Below are 14,821 nucleotides of genomic sequence, written 5' to 3'. Positions count from 1 at the left end.
TCCTGCCCCTACCGCGATCTACTGGAACATTCCACCTCCACGTGCTGGGACCCGGCTCTCCCCCTGTACCCGCATCCCCCTGCAGGCCCCACGGGGTGCCTCCATCCTCCTTACCTGCCCCCCATCTTAGTCCTCCGCTCCCGGCTGAGGGGGGCGGGGGTGCTCCCCGATGCACCTGCCGGCGCGGCCCCTCCCGGGGGGCCACGGGGAGCCGCACGAGGACGAGCGGCCCGGGGCGGTCGTGTCCGTCACCCGCGCACAGCAGCGGCGACTCGGCGCCGGACACGGAGGTCCCAGGGGCCCCCGCAGCCGGATAAACGCCGACCCGTGGTTTCCGCTCAGGTCATGAGCTCGGGGTCGTGAGATCAAATACCAGGGCGGGCCCCCCCCCCCCGCACGCGCTCTCAGAACCTTACCCTGCGGGGAAGCGCTGCCACCCAGCAGGTTGGAGGGTCCCCGGGGCCGGCCTGCCGCGTGGACCTGGGCCGCCGGGCTGGGGGTGTAAACACGTCCTCCGACTCCGCAGTCTGGGAACCCGTGTGCCGAGGCCACGCAGTGCCCGGGGCCTGCCGGCTCGGCCGTGACAGCCCCCGTGTCTCCCGCAGCCAGGACGCCCTTCGTGAGCGCAGCCGCGACCTCGGCTGCGGGGCCACGACGCCCGGCCGGCCCCGCGCACCAGAAGCTTCTCTTTCCATCCATGTGCGGAGCTTCAGGTAGCGCCTGCGCCCGCGGGACCCAGCAGGGCCGCGCCTCCTGCCCCGCGCCCTGGACGCCGCGGGTCGGGGTCGTGCTGTGGCGGCGGCAGGCGCTGGGGACGGCGCAGGGGCGGGGGCAGGAGCAGGAGCAGGGGCCAAGCTCAGAGCCCCCGCCCCCGCCCGGAGGGACGTCGAGGGCCTCAGCGCAGGTCTGTCCTGCACGAAGCACGAAGCGGACGCTCCCGCCCGAGCCCCACAGGGTCCGGGTCCGGGTCCGAAGCAGGATTCCCGGGGCCGGCAGGCGCTCGCCCTCTTGCCGCAGATGGGGCTGCGGGGCAGGAAGCTGGGCGGCCGCGGGCGGGGGCGGGCGCGGGGGTCGCCGCCGGACCTCGGAGCCCCCGGGGTGAGCTGGAGGCCGCCCCCTTCCTGCGGCGGAGGCCCTCGGTCACCCCTGCGCCCCGAGGGCCGGAGACGCTACCCTGACGACCCCGGGAGCTTTGCTTTGGAGAAAACGGAGGCCTCGCGGGGCCCCTCGACGTCCCTGTGCGCGGGCTCCCCACGTCCCTGTGCGCGGGCTCCGCGGGAAGAGACCCGCCTGGGGGGGGGGGGGGCTCCCCGAGCCTGCGGGCCCCGCGCTCCCCTGCGCTCAAGCGCGCTTCTCCTGCTCAATAAACGTTTATATTGAGAAATCACTGTCCGGGTGGTCCGGGGGCTGCCTCACACGTCACACGGAGCTTACATAGACGGGGGGGCGGGGGGGTATGGATTGTTCTGGAAGGAACTGTAAGTGGTCGGGCTTTCTTTTCCTCCAGGGAAAGACGTGGCGGTTGCATTACAGCAAACGGCTTCCCCTGGGATATTTTTCGGGGGGGGGGGGGCCGTGCACGAGAATTTCCTGATGATCCAGAGTCACGGGGCAGCCCCGAGGGATCCGGCAAGGCCGGCAGCCCCCCACCTCCACCCCGCCTGCAGCGGCGCTTCGTCCCCACGCAGCTTGGGTCAGCAGCAGGCACCGCGCGTTTGCTGGGGGGTTCGAGCCCCGCCTCGGGCAAAGGGCTCCGAAGGGGACGGAGGGCTCTGGCTCCCCGCGGTCGCCCCATCTCCCTCTGCCCCCCCGCACCCCGACAGCACCCACTCCCCGCGGTCGCCCCATCTCCCTCTGCCCCCCCCGCACCCCGACAGCACCCACTCCGCGGTCGCCCCATCTCCCTCTGCCCCCCCGCCCCCACTTACCCCATGAGCGCAGCCACTCACCACGGTCGCCGTGTTGCGGGCTGCAGAGCACGGCAGCCAGATGACCGAAGCCAGGCCCTCAGGGGGCTCCACGCACCCCAGGGGGGAGGGTACCGCGACTGTGGCCCAGGAGAGCTCCAGCGCATCACCCCAACACCCCAGCACCTCTGCCCCACAGAGGGGGCTCTGAAGTACGGGGTCCAGCGCCAAGAGGGCCTCCCAGCTCAGCGGCCAGTGCCTGAAAGACAGACGTCGTCAAGGCAGCCCCAGTGGCCCAGCGGTTTAGCGCAGCCTTCAGCCCAGGGCGTGATCCTGGAGACCCGGGATCCAGTCCCGGGTCGGGCTCCCTGCATGGAGCCTGCTTCTCCCTCTGCCTGTGTCTCTGTCTCTCTCTCTCACTCTCTCTCCCTGTGTTTCTCATGAATAAATAAAATCTTAAAAAAAAAAAAAAAAAAGACATCATCAGAGCCATCGTGCACGGGCTGGGCTGGCAGGTCACAGCACCCCCCGCCCGCTGGGTGAGCAGCTCCTCCGTCCAGGCCCACCGTGGAGCTCTCGGACCACGGCTTCCCAGAGGCCTCCGGCACCAACACCTGCCCCACAGGTGCACTGCTCTTCTGCCCTGAAGTGTTCTTTGTGCCGGCTCACCCCTCCCCTCCCCTGGGGGTCCTGGCCTCTTTCTTCAGCCTCACACCTGTGTAATACATAGAACTCGCGTCTCTATTTGCTTTAGCTCTTGCCTTCCCAAATACAAATTTTTCTGGAAGGTCTGCTACGGGGATTAGGGTCAACTCAGAGACAAGACATGTAGTTCTCACTCATAAAAGAAGTGTGGTGGGAGGAGGCGGGGAGGTGTCAGGAAAATTCGTAGAGACCACAGAGATGCCAAGGAGTGGGCTTCTGTCTCTGCCACCCTGACTACGTGCCTGCATTCTCCCCGCCACCCCATGGCCCAGGCTGGCTCCTGGAGTGCCACCCATCACGTCCACCCTCCTCGCTAGCAGCAGGAGGAAAAAGAAAGGTAGCCCCATGTTTTAAAGGAAACTTTCTGAAAATCTCAGTTAATGCTTATGTTCTTTTGTCCAAAAGCTGGTGGCATCCCTAAGGTTGACCGCAGAGGCCACTGGAGGATGTGGTCACATTTGCAGGGGACTCGCTTGGGCATGCTGCCTTGCCCACGTGATGTGGGGATCTACAAGGGAGCAGGAGACAGAAGCCTCATGTTCACAGGCCTCAGGCGGTGGCCTCCACAAATGCCGAAGAGTCTGAGCCTCTAACGTTCCAAAGCAGACCGTGCAGCAGAGGGCCGGGCCTCGGGTAAGCGGAGGCCGTGGGCACAAAACTGGAAGGTGCCCCAAAACCTCAGCCATCAAGACAGATCAGTTTTGAATGATAGCTTTTTTTAGAAATGAAAATTAATGCAGAAAAATCCACGATGAATGAAATTCTAAGATTTTTAAACACGGGATCGGTACAAGTTAAAAAGTCCTGCCCGCCCAGGGGCCTGGGCCACTCTGTTGGTTCTGCGTCTGGCTCCTGAGTTCAGCTCCAGTCACGGTCTTGGGGTCGTGAGATGGGGCCGCGCTGGGCGTGGGACCTGAGGCTCCCTCACTCTCCCTTGCCCCCCCCCCAACACACACACGCTCTTAAAAAGCCCCGGCAGCCTAGAGATGATCTTTGGGAAAAAAACCTCAGTCCTCCCCGCACCCAGCGCTCTGGCCTACGGGCGCCCCCAGCAAGCCCCGGGCGCTGGGCTTCGGGGCCACGATGCCCGCGTGTTAGTCCAGGCCCGATTCTCTCACCTGTCGTGTGGGTGGAGCTTGGTGGCAGGCCCGGGACACCGGACAGGTCTGGTCCCACCTTTGCCCCATGCTGTGTGCCGTGCGACAAGCCGGGAACCTCTCAGCCTGTTCCGCCTGTTCCTCGTCTGTGGGACGCAGGGCTGTTGGGAGCGACGACGGCGCTCACACCGCCGGGCAGGGCATGCTGCGAGTGTGTGAGCATCAGAGTCCTGCACGGCCCGCTCCTGTCACTGCCTGGTACAGTCGTGGGCTTGTCACGCAGTTCTGGACAATGAGACGTGACGGGGGAGGTCAGCGGCACCCAGGGCTCCTGAAAAGATTCCTTTTATTTTAGAAAGAAACACAGAAGAACCACCACGTGCTCACACACCTTACCCTGGGCTTGGGTGAAACGTGGGTGTGATGGGAGTGGTGGCCGCCACCTTGTACCATGAGGCGTGATCCCGGGTAAGCCCCCCGGGGGGAGCACACCACAGTAGGACTGGGGGTGAACGAGGGGCGGGACGGAGAGCTGCAGGGGCACCCAACACGTGCAAGGCCCACGCAGCACTCTGGCCCCCGGCCCTCCCCCCGGACAACGGGGAGATGACAGAGGGACCTGGAGCTCGGAGCGCTCCTGGCCTACAGCGTCACGGGGCAGATGTGGGAGGATGAGAGGCCCTGCCCCCGCCCCTCCCTCAGCAGGCGGTGCAGGCTGCGTGCGGTGGAGTCTGACCCCTGCCCCCCCCCCCGCCCCCCAGGCGGCCCGACCTCCTTGCTGAGTCTTTAATTCAACAGACCGTAAACCTGCGCCCACAAGGACAGTGGCTTTCCGTCTGCCCTCCAGCCAATTCACCCTACTTTTAGAGTGGCTGAAAACCATAATCCTAAATCCCGTTTGGAAAGATCTGGGCAGCTTTTACAGGAAAGCACGAAGGACGACGACAAGGAATGTGACAATGAAGATTTTATTTATACACAGAACCACCTATTTACAGCCCCAGGTCGGGTATGTACACGGCAATACAGGAGGCGTTTGCTTCCACGGCGGGCACTGTATAAATTAAGATCATAAATATGAGGGGTCAGCCCCACCCGAGGGCACAAAACCTTTTCTCCGAGACTCCCCAGGGCCCTCCCGCCCCCCTGCACCGAGGCCGGGGTCCCCGCGGGAGGAGTCGGGGCAGGCAGGGCAGCGGCCCGCGGCAGCCGCAGCGCCAGCCCCACACCGATGCACTTTCATGCGACACCACAGTTACGCCACTCACCTCTAACTTACTAGAATGGGTTTTTACGTAAACAGTGTTGTTTTAATCACTGACAACATACTAATTTTAAACACCATGCTTGTCCCAACCCTCAGCTTTCCTGAGGGGTGGCCCCGCGGCTCCAGCACCAGCCGCCGCCACTGCGCTTGTCCCGAGGACCCGGGACCCCACAGACGTGACCACGCAGACGCGGTTCCAGTACCACGGGCTCGGGTCCCCAGCCTCCTTCGTCAGCCTGTTCTACCTCAAAAGCCAGTGACTTCTGGTGGCCAGACGACCCCTCCGCCTTCCACGTCCCAAACGGCTGACTGCTGGCACCCAACCCGGGGGGGGGGGGCCACGCGCAGCCCCCCAGCCTACCTCGGATGGCGCAGCTGCACACCCTGTGGGGCACGGGTCACTTCGCCCCAAACCCAGTGCCGCCACTCCACCCTGGGACAGGAGCACCCCAAACCGGAGGCTGGGGCCTGGCTGGGCTCACAGGTGGGCCCACCGTGCACACCAGGAAGGGGGGAGGCACAGGGGCCTGCAGAGCGAGTGGCAGGTGGAGGCTGCAGTGGTGACTGACGGTGCCCTCGGCCCAGCACCCCCACACGGTCGCGGGGGGGGGGGCACGAGCTACCGGGTAGGGGGTGGTACACTGCAGACACACGCCGTTCCCCCACCCGGGGCCCCAGAGGGCTGTGGACGAGGGCGAGCATAGCTCGAGACAGAGAGCCGACCGCCCACAGGGTCAGAGAGCGTGGGGACGCGGCGCGGGCCCAGCTTGGGCTCCCCAGCGCCCAGGAAGCGCGCCCTCCAGCCACGGCTCACGCACACGCGTCTTCTGCCTGCACAGGCAGGAGGCCTGGCAGCTCTGGGGCCGACGCGGCAGGTCCCCGGGCCAGCAGCTCCACAGAGGGTGCCAACTGGGACCAGGGACCAAAGGCAAACGGGGAGGGCATCTGTCGGCCCAAGGTCACAGCCACCCATGCACCTGGCGTCAGGAGGGCGAGTCGGGCCCCTCACGGCGCCGGTGAACATTGGGGGCGGGGGGCAGCAGCGCACCCCTGCCGCTCTCAAGCCAGGACGGGCAGGATCTCTGTGAAAGACTCAGCAGTCAATGGGGTGCAGCAGTGGGTGGCCTCACGGGGCTGCTGCAAAGATCCAGGCCAGCGGCACAGAACTTTCCAGTGCAGGAGGCTGCCTGCCAGCGGGGCCAGCATCTGCACGCCTGGGAGATGCCACATGGTGTAGGGTGACCAGGCTCGCAGGGAACCCCCAGGACAAGCGCGCGGCGCCCAGGAGGTCAGGCCTGGCCTGCGGTGCAGGTCAGCAAGAGCGGAGGTGGTGGTAGTTGCCCCACATGACGCCGGGCTGGACAAGGTGCTGTTTCAAAGGTAGCTATGTTGGTGTGTTCGAGACCCCGGAGCGGTCACAGAACGGGCGTCTGTGAGGCTTCCTGTCTGGAGCAGAGGGAGTAGCACCATGAGAAGGGGCAGGCGCTGCGCCGGGGCAGCATCCCCCCGGCCTCAGTTGCGGGGGGCGCGGAGGACGCAGGCCGACAGGGCCAGGGCTAGGCCTCGGTGGCAGGAGTGCTCCGGCTCAGCTCCTTGATGCCACACAGGATCCTCTTCATGTGGCCCACCTTGGTCACGCCGAGGTCCTGCAACGAGAGGACAGCGTCCTGACACCGGGAAGCAGGCCGGGCCCCCGCGGGCCTTCTACCCGGCGTTCTGAACACAAGGGAGGGGGAAGAGATGAAGACGGTGACACCAGATGGAGACGGCACACGCATGAACAGTGGCGCAGACACCCTACACCTCCCCGTGAGTCACCAAGTCCCCGCCGTCGTGCAGGACAGACACGGCCCACAGGCCCGGCGGCAGGTGGATGCAGTGACTCGAGCAGGCTGCTGGCCAGGACGTCCCCGGGGGCCCCTCAGCCCTCAGGACACCGCGCTGAGCTCCGGGGTCAGGCCGGTCCGAGCAGCCCGCCTGGTGGACCCGCCTCCAGCCCCGCTGCGGGCGCCCCCGCCTCACGCACGCGCTGCACGCACCTCCCTGCGCGCCCCCCACGCTCCGGGCTGCCGGCAGCCTCGACAGCAGGTCTATCGGTGCCAGCTTCCCAGCAGCATTAGTTCAAGCCTCTGTACCACCGGTCGGTAATTCTCATGGTGTTTCAGACATTTTTGCTACTAGACCTGTTATGGTCCCGTGACCAGTGTTCAGAGCTCACTGACACTCCTGACGGCTGGCAGTTTATAGCCATGAAGCGTTTCTTCATTAGGGAGGCACGGTTTGAGACAGAACGCTGCCGCACACCCAACAGCTGCAGCATAACGTAAGCGTGACCTTGGTGTGCACTGGGAAACCAAACAGCTCGTCTGACCCGCTTCCTCGCAGGGGTCTGGGCCGGACCCATAGCATCTCCGGGGGGCGCCTGGATGGCAGCTCCAAAGGGACTGGGACCCGGGTGCTGGGGCCGCCACCGCACCGAGCTCTTGGGCTGACTGACTAGCAGAGCTGCATCCCCCAACAGGGTTGTTTTTTCTTTTAAGTGGGCTCCACCCCCAATGTGGGGCTTGAACCCACAACCCTGAGACACAGAGTTGCATGTTCTACCCTGAGCCAGCCAGGCACCCCCTTCAGTAGGATCTTTAATGTTAAAATATTTCACCTGTCCGATCAGGTTAAGAAAAGCAAGGCCACCCCCCTGATGCCCACTTTGGCTTTGTCTGGCTGTGGGGGATGGAGACATCACTGCCGGGGGGCAGGGGCGGCCTCTTGGCCACCGCCGTGCATCGCCCCAAGCCGTGCACGAGAGAGAAGCATGAGGAGAGCCCTGATGCTGGGCCATGGCCAGGTCAGAGGGAAGGGACAGAGGGAGCACAGGGAAGCCCAGGGCGGGTTCCCAGGAGACGCTATGGAAGTACCTTGAGGTCCCTCCGCTCCAGGTGCAGGAGCTCGGAGCCCCGGATGTCGTGCCGCGTGAAGATGTCCTTATACTCACAGAGACTGAGGTGCTCCAGCCAGGCAGCAACCTCCTCTGTCCCCCAGAGGTGAACTGTCAGAGACGGAAAAGCACGAATGCAGTGAGTGCCCAGAGCCCAGCGCGAGGCAGGTGGCAGCTGGCGCCTGAGACACCCCAGCAGCAACGTCCTAAGACATCCCAGCAGCCAGCACCCAGATGCCCCAGCAGCAGGTACCCCAGACACCCCAGCAGCCAGCACCCACATGCCCCCAACAGCTAGCACCCGAGACAGCCCAGCAGCCAGCACCCGAGACAGCTCAGCATCTGGCTCCTGGGATGCCCAGCTCCCCACATGCCCGCCAGTAGGGACCCCACACAGGCCCCCCGCAGCCACACGGCCGCCCAGCCACAGGCACCGCCCAAGCCACCCAGAAAGCAGCAGGAGAGCCTCCGGCTCCCAAGGGGCGTGAGCTACAGCAGGGGCTGCGGTCTGTTCCTGCCAGGACGGCCCTCAGCGTCCCTGGAGGGACTGGGCAAACACCCATGTGACTGTGCCGCTGAAGCCAGCCTGAAGCCAGCCTGCCGTCCTCTCTAGAGGCATCGCTTTGCTTCTGGTCCACGGCAGGAAGGGAAACAGGCAGAGATTTCATGGAGTCAGAGCCACCGTCATTAAAAGAAACCCAACTGCTGGACAAACATGCGAAGAAGAAAACTCTAACGGAGCGACCACTACCCCCAAATCCAAACCCGGGGCTGCCCGGCACCTGAGCGCACTGGAGACAGCCATGCTCAGAACCGGCCCTCTGGACAGAGATTTTAAGCCCCGATTTACAGACTCCCCCCAAAAATGTCGAGTGCCATTTTCTATCCAGGTCCTGGCCCACAGGCGCTGGTGGCCTGGGCACCAGCACGGGGCCTGGGTGCAGGAGCCAGCGGCTGGGGACCAGCAGCCCCTCCCAAAAGACAGGCCCAGGGGGGCCTGCACAAGACTCGAGTGTGAGCTCCGCGTCTCTGAGTGTCCTGTCACCTCTGCTGTCCCCCTCCCACCTCGCACCCCCCATCCAGGGCAGGCAGGCAGTGTGGGGTCAGTCCCCGGAGGCGGCACAGGGAGGGCCCTGGGGTGGGAGCGACAACGAGGGGCAGGAAGCCAAGGAGCAGTTCGGCAGCCACAGAGACACCGCGGCACAGGCCGCGACAGGGCTGGTGGTCGGGGACCACGGGAGAAAGCAGAGACCACGGGGCCCCCGCGGGCGGCGCGGGCAGCCAGAAGGACAGCGGGAGGGCAGGTACCCGGGGCTCCCAGGCTGCTGCGAGCTTCTCTGTTCTTGCTGTTTTTCTCTTTCTTAAACTTGGTCACCAGGCGGAACTTGCCACTGCGGCTGCGTTTTGAAAGCTCCAGCATCACATTCTGTGGGGAAAGCAGAGACAGCGTCAGGCCAGAAGAAGCTGGGTGGGATGGCTGGGGGTGGGGGGCGGGCTGGGGTCCCTGCTTACTCAGTCTGGCACCCCCTGGGGTTCTGTAACACCTTTCACAGGTGGTTTCACAGTGATCACTCAGTGTCTAATTTCACATCCCATTTCCTTCATTTTAGACCCTGTTTCTCATGTGATTAGAAAGCTCCATAAATACCAGTGCATTCTACCAAGGTCGTCCAGTGGGTCACAGTCCCGCACAATACACGTGTGCACACGTACTCCCCCTGTATTCACAAACAAGCATAACTTCCGTACTTCCCAGGACTGCCCGTCTCGTCTTGCCCCTGAGGGCCAGGACTCTGCCCAGGCCCAGTCTACGACGTCCCCACACTGACCCACACAGACTCGACAGCTTTATGACACTTTCAGACCTGAAAGGGACATGTGGTCCCACTAAAAAAAATGCCACAGGGATTTTCATTAGAATCGCACCAAATCTCAAGTGGGGGAAGAGTACGTGTCCTCACGCTCGGGAACGTGTGTCATGCCTCCAACCCTCCCTGTGCCCGACAGGCCCCCTTGCGGGTTTCCCATCAGAGGCGTCTCAGGCTTCAGGTGAGAGACCTCTCACAATAGGATTTCTAACCGATGGCTGCCGTACTCCGGGAACTTACCTTCACAAATTTCTTATACTTTGCAAAATTACCAACCATCAATTCTAACAGCTGCTGCACGAAGACAGACCACTGGCTCCCAGGTGACGGGCTCTTCCGTGCAGACACTGGCAGGCGCCTGCCTCACTCCTCAGTGCTCCCGCAGGAGGGGTGCCCAGTGACCCGCAGTGACCCACAGCTGCCCTCCTGCATGGCCCAACAGCATCCTATGCCTGACTTTACAGTTTCTTTTATTAAATGCATATGAGGATTACATTTATTTCTAACTTTTAATGTATTTTCATCCGTTCATAAAATGGGATGACCAGCAGAATGAGGCTGATTATCAACATGTGATCTTACTCCATCTCCCCACCTTTTAAATTAAGCAAATTTCAGACATCAAACTACTCCCCGTCCCAAATACTTCAGTATGCAACCCTAAAACAGGAGCACTCTCTTAAAGCACCTGACCACAGCACCATCCTCACACCGTCACAAGTCATCTACATCTAAGAATGCTAAATCTCCCTGGCCGTTCAAAGGCTTATCCTCACAGCTGGTATGTTTGGATCAGGACCCTCACAAGGGCCACAAGGGACATTCAGGAAAACCAGCTGTCTATTATCCGGTAAGACGGTTCACGTTCTGACTCAGACCCACACAGACACGGGGCCAGCGTGGAGCTGCTCACTGGATCCAGACTCACACCTTCAGACATGATGAGGTCACCGGCAGCACCACAGGCTTGCGACTGCCTCCTGATCGGTGAGGCCTGCCGTCCACTTCCTGGGGTCAGTGACTTCTTCCACCACCCACCTACAATCCTCCGGAAGTACAGCGCTCATGGGGGCGGGGGGGGGGGGGGGGGACGCAGGGCACAAAATGGCCTTTCCATCCCTCTGCACTTTCCAGCTGGAAGTCTCTTATAAAGAACTACTTTTAATTGATTTAAAGAAACTGTTTTTATGGATCTACTGATAATATGCAATTTTGAGATCAGATGTGCTAGTTTAAAAAAAACTTTCAAAGTTCTGACGATTTGCTTCATGACATGTGAATATGCTCAACACTACTTGAACTGTACACTCAAAAACAACAGATATGGTAAATTCCATGAGTTTCTTATCATGACTTAAAACAGGAACTGAGATAATGTCCATCTTTTCCTAGCTTTGATGCTATTTCTCATATATGGAAATGACATATCCCTTGACATTTTTTATCTTTTCAAGTTGTCCTGTGGCTATTCTTCCTTAAACATCTTCAGACTTCACTCTGTATAAATTTTTTTCTGAAAATTCATCAGTTTCAGCAAGATTTTTAAATTAGCATTTCTTTGAAAATAGTATAATTGATTTATTCTCTTATCTATTGTTACCTGACCCTTACCACTTCGTGTTGTCCAATCTTTCCTTGATTATATGCCACAGAGTGATTTAATTTCTTGTACTTTACAGTTAACTTCTGAACAACATAGAAGTCAGGGATGCCATGAAGTTGAAAATCCATGTGTAACTTCTGACTCCCCAAAGAGCCTTACTGATAACATAAACAGTCACTGCATATTTGATATGTGTATCACATACTGTATTCTTACGGGAAAAAAAAAAGCTACAGAAAATAAACCGTTAAGAAAATCCTATGAAAAAAATACATTTACAGTACTGGACCATATTTAATGGAAAGAAACCTGCATATAAATGGACTCACAGAGTTCAAACTGTATTGTTCAAGAGTCAGCTGTACTTGCTAAGAACTAACTCGCAGATTTGTCAGCTCTTTTTTTACTTTCAAATAAATAACTGTCCTATGTTTATTCTAGTAGAAATGTGGCACCATCCCCTTCACGCTTCCCTTTGCCCACTCTACGTCACCTCCATCTCTCCCCCTGTGTGGGCGAGACTGAGCCGGAGTCCCAGAGGCTGGGAGCGCTGAGCTGTGAGGCAGCCAACAGAAAGGGTGGAGAAGTCAGGAGCCCTGGGGAGCCCAGAAGGTCCCAGGAGCAAGTGTGGTTTTCCTTTCACTCCTGGGATGCCTGGGTGCAGTTTCTGGCCTTAGGTTCTCTGGGATGAACACCTACAAAAACACTAGCCCAGTCCCTGCTGGCTCTACCCTCTCTGGCTCCAGAGGGTTTCTGGTTTTGCAACTAACCTGCCACTGACACCACCTGTTATCCTGCACTGTCTCACCAGCCCACAGCTAGGAGCCCTAGAAACCAGGGCCACTATAAACATGGCTTGAAGGATTCCTTAAGTCAGATACCCAGGGGGGACTTGTGCTGATTTGTCTTTGCAGTGGCCATACATTTGGTGATATTTGTTTGAAAATATTTTTTGAAAAAAAAATATATTTTTTGGCTTAAAGTTTTGGAGCCACAATCCCTGAAACAGGAGCTTTTAGTACTAAGACCTGAAAAGTCCCAAACAAACCAAGTGGTCTGGTCACCCTGCAACCAGGCACCTGCCTGCAAGTCTCCCCGTGCAGCAGCTGCTACACTGGTCATGAACTGAGGAAAACCCTAGCCCTCCGCCCATCCTCAGAGGGAACCTGCATGCAGAAGGAAGCTACCCACCACGGGGAGCGCACGGGAGCACAGCGCCCACAGCTGACAGCTGGTACAACGTCTATTCTGAGTTGGTATCTGAGGTTTCCTGTGGCCCAGCACTGCACTGCTCAAACCACCCCTGGAAGGGAACCAACTGTAACAATTCCTCCGTAGTGGACTGATACTTTAACAAAATACAGTAAAATAAATCACTAAAAAAAAAAAAAAAAGAAAGAAAGAAACCAAAATGGGACGTATAAAATATAAGCCTCAATTTTTTATTATTTTCAGGAGAAATAATATTTTTCTGTAAGTTGCTTAAAAGTTTCTAAACTCTTCCTCTCAATTTCTATAACAAAGAGTTTTCTCATCAGTAGCACTTATCTAGAATATGATCCAATTTTGAAAATGTCCTGTGGGCAACAGGAAAAAATATATATATTCCCTCTTTACAGAGAATAAAATTATCTCTAGAGAGACATGATATACATATACACATATGCATATATATATATATATATATATACACACACACATAATTTTTCAATTTTCTTTTGTCTGTATACCATGATACAGTTTACTTCATTACTCATGGACTGACAGTGATGGTTTCTATCACTTTCTCTCATTTCAAGAAATTTTTGCTTTAAGGATTTTTATCTAAGTTAAAATTAAAACTTGGGGAGTGGTCACTAAATGAATAGACAGATAGTATGTATTTCCAAACTACTAGAAGAGACAAGGAGAGTTGTGTGTGGGAGGAAAGAGAGACTTAACAAATCAAAAAGGAGAAACTAAAACAAAAAAAAAGTGAAATAAATACTAAATACAAAATATGGCAAAATATACAGATAAATAGGTCAGTAATCATAACGAATATAGACTGAACTCTCCAGTTTTCCACAGACTGGATAAAAACTCAATTTAACAATATACTATTTGTAAGACACTCCACATGAAGCTAGAAAGAAAAAGTATGGAAATGAAAATACCAAACAAGAAACTTAAAAAGAATTACTAAGGGTCTTTACGTAATGATTAAAACCTACATGCAGCCAGTAACATAACCTTGAAACACAGAAAGCAAATACAAAACCACAAAGATATACTGAGATATCTACATTCATGGTCAGAGAGTTCAACAGTTAACGGATAGACCAAGAGGACAAAAATAAATTTTATGATCATAGAATTATTATATTTTACCAACATAAAATGATCTTATCATTTACTGAATTTCTATTTTTATGTTAATATTTACTTTAACATTTATGTATTTTCTTAAAATTGTTTTAATCTTTGTCAAAGTTTTAACTAGGAATAGGGAGAGAAAACTGGATTCTTGTGATTGTGTTAAAAAGGAAATCTAACAATATACCAACCATAATAATTTGCTTTTAAGAGGGGAAGCTATATCATTTTCTATTAATTTTACTTGTATGCTGTTAGTTACATCTTTTAAGTCCTTCTTTTTTTTTAATTTAAATTCTAGTTAGTTAACACGTCGTGTAATATTGTTTTCAGAAGTAGAATTTAGTGATTCATCACTTACATAGAATACCCAGTACTCATCACAACTAGTGCCCTTCTTAAGAGTCATTACTCATTTAGCTCATCCCCCCAATCTCCCCTCCAGTTCTCTGTAGTTAAGAGTCTTTTTATTTTTTGCTGTGGAAAAACTGATTTGGAGAACATAAATATTTTCAATTCTATTAGAAACCAGCCTTAAGATTTTTTTTTAAGTTTTTAAAGATATTATTAACTCTGCATTTCCCTAAGCATCAAAGTCAAGAACCTTTTTTAAAAGTTTCCACCTTTGGGACGCCTGGGTGGCTCAGCGGTTGAGCATCTGCCTTTGGCCCAGGGCATGACCCTGGAGTTCCGAGATCGAGTCCCACACCGGGCTCCCTGCATGGAACCTGCTTCTCCCTCCGCCTGTATATCTGCCTCCCTCTCTCTTTGTCTCTCATGAATAAATAAATAAAATCTTTAAAAATAAAAATAAAAATAAATAAAATTTTCCACCTTAATATGCCTTCATTCCTCTGTCCATATCTTCTTCCCAGCCTCCCCACCTCACTATTTCACAAGCTTTGATAACTTAATCTGGAAATAAAGAGCTATGTTACTGTTACATCTATTAATTATTTTATACTTTTAGTATAAAAGTATATTATTATTTTAGTTGTTATTATTATTATTATTATTATTATTATTTTAGTAATTATTTTAGTAATTCTCTTTCAAATGAAAACTTTATAGTTAACAAACTAAT

The 14,821-nt window shown here is 55.9% G+C and overlaps 2 protein-coding genes across 11 annotated transcripts in view; one reads left to right on the top strand and one right to left on the bottom strand.

Moving 5' to 3' along the window:
• Positions 1–1,387, top strand: part of USP40 (ubiquitin specific peptidase 40) — a 77,597-nt gene extending 76,210 nt beyond the window's left edge. For all 6 annotated transcript variants that reach the window (XM_072796743.1, XM_072796742.1, XM_072796747.1 and 3 more), the window contains one exon: positions 606–1,387. In XM_072796743.1, coding sequence (XP_072652844.1) covers positions 606–717 — 112 coding nt within the window. In that variant the 3' untranslated portion in view covers positions 718–1,387. The remainder of the gene's footprint in view (positions 1–605) is intronic.
• A 3,271-nt stretch (positions 1,388–4,658) lies between these two features.
• The window catches only part of DGKD (diacylglycerol kinase delta), a 110,356-nt gene continuing 100,193 nt past the window's right edge, over positions 4,659–14,821 (bottom strand). For 4 of the 5 annotated variants that reach the window (XM_072796736.1, XM_072796738.1, XM_072796741.1 and 1 more), the window contains 3 exons: positions 9,220–9,337; positions 7,892–8,022; positions 4,659–6,622 (listed from right to left, as the gene is read on the bottom strand). In XM_072796736.1, the coding sequence (XP_072652837.1) occupies positions 6,533–6,622; positions 7,892–8,022; positions 9,220–9,337 (339 nt within the window). In that variant the 3' untranslated portion in view covers positions 4,659–6,532. The remainder of the gene's footprint in view (positions 6,623–7,891; positions 8,023–9,219; positions 9,338–14,821) is intronic. The other variant, XM_072796737.1, reaches the window with a different exon arrangement.

This window comes from Canis lupus, chromosome 24 (genome assembly GCF_048164855.1).
Source record: "Canis lupus baileyi chromosome 24, mCanLup2.hap1, whole genome shotgun sequence".
Taxonomy (NCBI): Eukaryota; Metazoa; Chordata; class Mammalia; order Carnivora; family Canidae; genus Canis; species Canis lupus.
This window is presented reverse-complemented; position numbering and strand designations above follow the sequence as displayed.